Raw genomic sequence first — 9,172 nt, forward strand, 5'->3', positions numbered from 1 at the left:
CAGTAGCCTCATTGATTCTGTTTGCTGACCTCAACATCCATCCCAAAGGCCATCATCCCAAATGATTATCCCAAATCATCCCAAATGATTATCATGGCTTCTCATCAGGGCTCATCAAGATTGACTAAATTGAAAGCTTAGTGTAAAGAAGGAGTTGAGTGACTGTGAATGGGGGTCTTTGCTTAGAAGTCAGGTTAGCGTCAGCCTTACAGAAGCAGCCTCACGGCTGTGCTTTACCAGAGCGCCACCTGCAGGTATCCAGGCATAGAGAAACATTTACACTGATGGGCAACTCTCTACCTTTTCGACCCATACCCACTAATGGCAAAACACAGTACTCCCTTTATTAAATATGGTGACTTCAAGCAAAGCAAAGCATTGAAGCACAGGGCTGTAGCAGCCTTAAGAATACTGTTTTCACTATTCTCTTGTCAATGTTGACCTTGCTAATTCAAATGCAAATCTTTTCCTTGTTTTAATATCCTGGTCTGTCTTTCATTTTGTCACAATTTATTTTGTCTCTCTGAAGGATGTGTTTATGTCAAATTTATGAGTGATTTCTATTCTTTGAATTTCGGTGAATGAGCTAATATGTCAAAACCCCAGGTGGTAACTTCTCTAACTCTGAGCCTTCCTTGACCCTGCCCCCGCCCCTCCGCCCCCATAAAGGGAAGTCAGATAAGGTTCCTGTCCCCCACCAAGAGAAGTGGACCTTTTACAAATTATTCCCAGCACTGGTAAAGGTTTGGGGAGAGGAGCATTTCCACATGGAAACTGGTTGGAATGTGAATTGGCACAACCTTTCGGGAGACTGCTTTGGCAATATGTGCTAAGAGCCTTAAAATACACACATCATTTTATCCAATTACTCCATTTCTAGGATTTATAAATAATTGGATAAAGTGAGTAAAAGTAAACATATAAGGCGGTTCATGCCAGTGATGATGCCTTGAGACATGAGCTATACAGTTTAATTACATGTTCTGTACGAAAAAAACATGCACAGAGAAGACTTGGGAGGCCGCAGCACAAAAAGGTAATAGCAGCAACTTCTGAGTGATCAAATATAGGAAGTTTTAATTTTCCTTTTTAGGATTTTCTGTACAACCTCATTTTCCCACCATGACCATGCACAACTCATGTAATAAAAACATTTTCAAAATTATTTATTATTCATAGACTGTCTGTATTCCAGTATGTTTTGAGGTGACTGGAAAATATCCAAGATGGCAGGCCCAGGGCGTGTTTTTATCTTTAATAAGAATCCTTTCTCATGCATATGTACAGTCTTCCAACTTCCACAAAGTAACACAGACTTGCTGGGATTATTCCCCAGTCTTTCCTCTTTGAATCATAAAGATGTCCTGGTTACATATGGATGAAGTTCCTGGGCCTGACATAGATGGTAAAGACCAGAAACAGTCTTTATTCTCTTATCTTTTGACCAGAGAACTTTGTAAGTTCTTCTTGGCAGAAGCAGGAGAATTGAGCAGTTATTCACCAAATTCCCTTCTGAATTTCAGGAATATAACAGTGAGGCTCCCCAACTCACCTTAATCACATGCTCTGGCTCCATTTTCCCCACAACCATATTGCCAGCTTAGAATGTAAACACGATCCATTAAGAGTACTGGACACGGCCCTCTCCACCTGCTGTTGCTCAGTGTTATGGATGGGATTGTGTGAAAGCTCATCTAACCCTCTGGCCAGAAACAACAGCCTTTCCCCCACTTTGCAGATCCACAGCAGCAGTGTCGGATGGACTCTGGGCTACATGCTGAACCTGACCAACATGATCCCCGCTGAGGAGCCGCTGTCCACACCTCTCTCCCACTCCACATATGTCTTCCTCATGGTCCTCTTCTCCCTGATCCTGGTTGCAGTGGCCATCATAGGCTTGTTTATCTTTCACAAGCCTTCGTATTTCTGGAAAGACATGGTATAGCAGGAGCAGCTGAAAACTGCTGGCTGGAGTGAGAAAAAAACTTGCCCAGGGAGCATTTTCCTCCACAGTGGTGTTCAAAGTCATCCCTCCTTGCTCACCAAGGCCAGTCTTGACCAGCACGGAGCTTCCCTGGCTTTTGCTGCTGCCTTTCCATGGGAGGTATTCACCACCACCTGCCTCAAGGACTACCCTGCAGACGTCGTCTCTTTTGTGAGTCCTTCCCATCTCCCCTTTTCTCTTTTGTACTCTGTGCTTGTGTAGGTCTGGAAGACCTGCTGCCTTTCATGATCTTAGCTCTATAAAAGAACAATCCTGACTTTGTCCTGAAGAACTGAGGGTCCTGCGTCCTGCGCTGGGAAGCTGCGCTGGCTAAAAGAAGAATCTCAGGAACCGGTTCAGCTATACTCACAAAGACCCTTTCTTTCTCCTGTTGCCCATTTATTAAGAACGCCATACAATGCCTCTGGAGAGGGCAAACACACATCTCATTCCCAGCCTGCTGTTTGCACAGGAGAATTTTCTAGATGAGACAAATATGTGCTAGAGCCAAAGAGTCTCGCAAGGGAATTTATGTGCTTGTGTAATTAATACAATACTTGAGCCAATCCAAAACAGGGATGTGGATGAGTTACATGTTCCTCGGTGATGCCAAAATGCTACAGAACAGGACCCCCAGACTAGAGATTTTTTTTAAAAGCTGATGTGACATATAAGCATTCAGATATAAGGGCATACTACATGGTAGGTAAACATGTCAGGAAGAAAAATACAATTACTATGAAGAATTTGGAAAATGCAGCCTTCAGTATATCTATTGGGCTTTTATTTTTAATGTAATAAAAATATATATAACATGGAGTTCACCATTTTAATGTGTACAATTCAATTGCATTTAGCATATTCATAGTATTGTGCAACCATCACCACTATCTAATTCCAGAATATTCTGCTCACCCAGAAATTAGCTGGAGACAAGACCACCCCTGGGTGGGTTCAAACCATCAACCTTCTAGTTAATAGCCAAATATGCTAATCAATTGCACCACAAGATGCCCACTGAGTTTTAAAGCCACTCCAGGCCTTACTGTCACAGGGTTTAATTTAGTGAGAGCTACAGCATGCCTTTTCACTGCCATGGCATTTACTCATCAAAGTGTGCCAGGAACCAGGTCTGAAAGTGTTGTTGCCACTCCTGTCACACAAGAATGGGATCTCTTTACTTATTCCATGGACTATTTTGTGGGAGAAGCAGCAGCTATGGACCTTGTCACATAAACGTGAAGAGACCCTGTACCTTCTTCCTTTAATGACTGCTATAAGAGTTACCTGTTGAGTAGCGTGGAGTGGTGATGTGTTACTCTGACGTTGTCCCAAGCTCCCATCTCTGGATCTGGGGACGACTGTTGAGCTGATGCAGGGAGGAGGTAGGGTGGGGGAGGAAAAGCTTTCCCACAAACTGGAAGCCAAATGCCCTTATATCTCTTGGATAACTAAGTCATTTTTTTTACAACATCCAGGTGAATACAAGCTTAATAAAACTGAGAACAGGAACTTTCTCTTTTCTGCTACTCACAATTGAACTTGTTGTACTTTGATTAGGAATAAGAAGCCAAGTTTGGGCACATTTAAACTCTTTTTATTAGTAGTAGTGGCTCTGTTGTCACAGCTAGTATTTATGGAGCATTTATTGTGTCCCCATGTTCCGTGCTTCCATGCATTACGTCCATTCTCTCATTCAATCCCTACAACAATCTGAAGAGAGCCACTACCACTCCCATTTCACAGAAGCAGACTGAGGCTCAGAGAGGGTAAGTCACTTGCCCAAGTGGCTGACCTAAGGCCTGCAATGCACTTAGCCATTATTTTCTCTCCCAAATATACTAGACTGTCTCTTTATAACTTCTAAGCACACACTTAACTCTGTATGAATACAGGGATCACAGGCATGGTAGAAAGGGAAGTAGACATATGATCTCTTCCCTGATGGACCTGTGATTTAATATTGCTTTAAGTCCACAAAGTCTGTCATGGCAACATCGATACTCTGTTCACGTACTTTGCATGGTGATATATGTGGCATACGATGCTAATCAAGGATTCCCCATACTCCTGGCTTCTTAATTATAGTGCTTGCTCACTGCATAGCAGTTCTGCATCAAGTAAATAATAGTTGATGATACTGATGAAAATAAAAAGTCACATAACTAGAGCCAACAGCAGCTCCTTTCTTCCTTATGTCTACATACACAAAGCCCTGTCACACACATTCTCTATTCTGATTCTTAAAAAACCCCATGAGGGCATAAGTACTATTTCTATTTTATAAATGAGGGTCACACAGACGAGTAGATGGTAGAGTGGATATTCAAATTCATGTATTCTGTCCCAAGTTTATTGCTCTGTCTTTTCTATAAACACCGTCCCTTGGCAAATTGGAATTATAATCCACAATTTTCCTTCAATAAACATGGAAATCTTTTCTTATTCCATTTCTGTCTTGCGGCCTGGGTCCAAAACAAGTGCATTAAGGTATTCGGGAGCCAAATTCCACTTGTTTTAAGTCTCAAGTCATGGAGATGATCAGCAGGCACAACCTAATCTCATTTCTGTTGGAGGGAAAGATGGTTTTGTGGCAGATTCAGGAATCTGCTTTGGGCCATTCTGTATGAGAAAGGCTAAATAAAATGGGTCACTGTCAACTGATTTTAATACTGAATTGGCCACTGGTTATAAATGATTACCATTCCTTCCTGGCCCTTCACCTAAACTTAGTTCTGCCATTCCTTTAGAAGGTGGGAAACTTTTTTCTGTGGACCACATCAGAAATGGTTACTTCTGTAGACAAAAGAATGAAGTGTGTGTGTGTGTGTGTGTGTGTGTGTGTGTGTGTGTGAGAGAGAGAGAGAGAGAGAGAGAGAGAGAGAGAGTTTTCTCCTTATCCAATTCTTTAATAAGAAATATAAAATGCAATATAAATAAAAGTGTTTAAAAGTATACTTCATTTTAATGTTGTATCAGTCAAAATCTCTGCAAGTAAGAGATGGTGCAAAGTAGGGAACTAAGAAGAGTTTAAGAAATTGACTATATCCAAGGTATTATCATTTCAACATGTAGTTAATATAAAAATCACTAACATTTGTTTTTTCACATTAAGTTTTGAAGCCCGCTATTGTGCACTGCAGTTACAGCACATCTGAATGAGGACCAGCTATGTTTCAAGTGATCAACAGCCACGTAGGACTAGTCACTACTCCACTGGACAGCACATGTCTAAAAATATGTTCAAGGCTTAAAAAGACACAGGCAAGAATCCTTTGTCTTTCTACTGAGGGGGGATTAAAAGAAACAGCTATAGACACTGTAGCATCTTGCTATTATTTATTATATATGAAGTTAAAACATTATTCTTAAACATCACTCTTCTTTAAGATCTCAGCTCAGAATTTCACTTTATTCCTCAGGTCTTGCTGCCTTTTTTTGTGAAGGCAGAGATGCCTGTTGTTCAGGCCAAGATGCCTGACGAAAGACCTTCGGGAAGTTTAATCTGGATTCAAAGATGACACAAGATAATTTTGATGATTATATCCTATAATCAAATTGTAAATCTGAATATTAAAGGTTAGTTTCTTAATAGCTCACAAAGGTTACCACATTATTATATTAAAATTACTGTTAAAATATATTCTTATTTATCGTCAGCTTTAAAGATGAGCTGAATTTCACCCAGATTGGTCTGGTCTCTCTCTGATTCAGGTTCTAATAATCATTATCTTGTTAGAACAGGACAGTTGCTTATAGTTAGTTGTGCTCGCTAACCATGATTCTTTTCAGTTTGTGTGAGTTTTATCTTTTAAACTTGTAACAACCTTAAAGTTTGCATGGCTTACCATAGTAAGCCCATGTCCATGATTCTGCATGTCCATGGGTTGATTTTCATGTCCTTGGGTCTGCATGTCAGCTGGGCAGCTCTCCTCCAGGCAGTTGGTCTGGTTCAGGCCTGCTCCAATGTATCTTGCATTCTCCTACGAGAAATGAATGGCAGGGACACAAGAGAGTAAGAGGAAACATGGGAGGCCTCTTATATAGCCTTGGCCAGGACAGGCCCCTGTCCCTTCCATTCACATTCTATTGACCACAGTAGGTCATGTGACCAAGCCCAACATGACAAGTTGGAGAAACACTGGGAGGAATGGCTAGGTCATAAGGCAAAGGACACAGATGATGGATCCCAATACACAGAGGAGTGAAGCAGGGGGGCACAATGATTGAACCCACCACAGTGTCTCCTTAAACTAAAACATGAAGTGTGTTTTCTATAAATTATAGTCTACTTATCTTGTCAAGGAATATTCTTCTTTAAAAATGTCATTACTTTCAAGTGATTGACAGTCAATCTGCCCCTTCTTTCCACAGCCTCAATCAGGATGCTCTAGCAGCTTGCAAATTAGCCATATATTCCCAAATGGTAGATTTCCTAAAAGAACATGTGTCTATTTTCTTAATTTTATGTGTTTAGGACAATGTGTAGTTAACTACCCGAGTTTTTATTTGTACATGAACCTAATACAACTGAATATAATTGCTTTTTATCACAGGTATGATGGATTTTTTAGTAACGGGGAAAGGAGTACCTCCATGAACCTTCTCTTTAGAAAACTGGCATTTAAGACTATACATGTGACAGAAGCACTGCTATACCTTTTGCGTTTCTCTATTTTATTTTTTTTAAGTTTATTTATTTATTTTGAGAGAAAGAGAGAGAGAGCATGGAAGGGGCAGAGAGAGGGAGAGAGAATCCCAAGCATACTTCGCACCATCAGCACGGACCCCAATGAGGGGCTTGAGCCCATGAGCCGTGAGATCACGAACTGAGCAACTGAGCCACCCAGGCGCCCCTTGCATTTCTCTATTTAAAATTTTTTTTAATGTTTATTTATTTTTGAAGGAGAGACAGAGGATGAGCTGCGGAAGAGGAGACAAAGAGAGGGAGACACAGAATCCAAAGCAGGCTCCAGGCTCTGAGCTGTCAGCACAGAGCCCGACATGGAGCTTGAACTCACGAACTCACAAACCACGAGATCACGACCTGAGCCAAAGTCAGACGCTTAACTGACTGAGCCACCCAAGTGCCCCTACATTTCTCGATTTTAAATTTAAGTTGATACAGTAGTGGCATCACCCTCATCAGCACCTGAGTTGACTTTTTATTTTAATATCCCTATTGAATGTGTGTTGAAGAGCAAAGCTCACCAGAGAATATGGATCAGTCGATGACAAATGAGACACAGTCACCTAAGAAACAACATCATTCCTTATAATGAAGTTCTAAGAAGAAAGGAGAGGCAAGCCTTGAGAGCTAGGTAGGGAATGCTGTGACCTAAACCACACTGGTTCTCCTCCTAAACCTGCCCTGCCTGAATTGTATAATTTAAAGCCACGACTGCCTCAAGTAACCAGGGTAAGAATCAACTTCATCAACAGCACCTGCACACTTTGCCATGGCAACATTTTTCATTCTGATTCCCCTTTCCAATCTTATTATCACCCCAGTAAAGCCCTGATACCAGGAATGGTGGTCATGTCTCCAACCTATTAAAGCCAGAATAAGTTTTATAAAAAGCAGGTTTTGGATGCCTGGATGGCTCAGTTGGTGAAGTGTCTGACTCTTGATATCAGTTCAGGTCATGATCTCGTGGTTCGTGAGATGGAACCCTGTGCTAGGCTCAATGCTGACAACATGGAGCCTGCTTGGGATTCTCTGTCTCTCCCTCGGCCACTCCCCCCTTCAAAATAAATATATACATATATATTTAAAAAGGAGGTTTTATCACATTGCTTCCTAACAAAATTGCTGGTGGCTTTCCATTGCCTACAAAATAAAGTCAAACTCTCCAACAGACATTCAAGCTTTTTGATCCATGCCTATAAGCTCTCTCCAGGCTTAAATCCCACTCCACCCCTCTGACATTACCTACACTCCAAATACGGTAGACTGCCTCTTCACCCAACACTGTTCAGGTTTTTGCTCAATTTGGAACAGCTTTGCCCCACTCTACCTTCAAAGCTCAGTTCAGATGCCTTCAGTGAAGTCTTTTTCACATCTCCAGGTCAGAATAAACTTCTTCCCTGTGCTAGGGCAGCCCTTTCCCTGGGCCTGCATTAGAATACTTAGACCAGGGGCGCCTGGGTGGCTCAGTCGGTTGAGCGTCTGACCTCGGCTCAGGTCATGATCTCATGGTCTGTGAGTTTAAGCCCCTCGTTGGGCTCTGTGCTGACAGCTCAGAGCCTGGAGCCTGTCTCGGATTCTGTGTCTCCCTCGCTCTCCGCCCCTCCCCCACTCGTGCTCTGTCTCTCTGTCAAAAATAAATAAACATTAAAAAAATAAAAGAACACTTAGACCATTCTATTTGTTCTATTTGGTGTCTGAGTTAAGCTCCTCAGGGGAAGATACGTGACTTCTTTCTGAAAAGTTGGCCTCAGAGGTATTTTAGCAGGAACTAAGGTAACAGTCCTAGTTAATCTCTATCTCCACTGCCAGGAAGTCTCGTCCATACCACTATTTCTGCTTCGGTATCCATATTTTTTAATCTTTGACATGATCTACGTCTTTCTCCAGCTTTTAAGGACCAGCTCAACTCCTGATTCTTTGGTGGTGCCTCCTTGGATTACCTACATTGAACTTTTCCTTCTTGGACCATGCATTTAGTTTCTGTATAGCTCACCACACAGCACCTGATCGCACATATTACTTAAGTAGAATTTTAAGATTAGAATGCACCCTAAAAGTCATGCTTATCAAAATGTAATGTGTATGTAACTCACCTAAGAATTACTACTAATTTTTTTAAAGTTTTTATTTATTTTGAGAGAGAGAGAGAGAGAGAGACAGAACGCGGGCATGAGCAGGGGAGGGGCAGAGAGAGAATCCCAAGCAGACTCTGCGCTGTTATCACAGAGCCTGACAACGGAGCTCCAACTTACGAACCACAAGATCATGACCTAAGCTGAAATCAAGAGTTGGCCGCTTAACAGCCTCAAGCCACCCAGATACCCCAAAACAGATATTAATTTTAATTAATCAAAAAATGATTGCATAGGTCTGCAGTGAGGCTGAGGTTCTCCATTTCCAACAAGCTGCCTGGTAATGCCACTACTTTAGCATTCCATGGAGTTCCTTCTGCTGACTCTCAGATAAGTGGTCATCTTCAGCCTGAATGCCATTTGGCA

At 41.7% G+C, this 9,172-nt stretch overlaps 1 protein-coding gene across 2 annotated transcripts in view; it reads left to right on the forward strand.

The window, feature by feature from the left end:
- The window catches only part of ENTPD1 (ectonucleoside triphosphate diphosphohydrolase 1), an 86,961-nt gene extending 82,527 nt beyond the window's left edge, over nt 1-4,434 (forward strand). Inside the window, exon 10 of one of the 2 annotated variants that reach the window (XM_047073212.1) lies at nt 881-992. In XM_047073212.1, coding sequence (XP_046929168.1) covers nt 881-889 — 9 coding nt within the window. In that variant the 3' untranslated portion in view covers nt 890-992. Of the gene's footprint in view, nt 1-880; nt 993-1,738 lie in introns of those variants that run through there. The other variant, XM_047073211.1, reaches the window with a different exon arrangement.
- Nucleotides 4,435-9,172: the final 4,738 nt, after the last annotated feature.

This window comes from Lynx rufus, unplaced genomic scaffold (genome assembly GCF_022079265.1).
Source record: "Lynx rufus isolate CCGP_SWC_20201006 ecotype Redwood Valley unplaced genomic scaffold, mLynRuf1.p SCAF_11, whole genome shotgun sequence".
Lineage (NCBI taxonomy): Eukaryota > Metazoa > Chordata > Mammalia > Carnivora > Felidae > Lynx > Lynx rufus.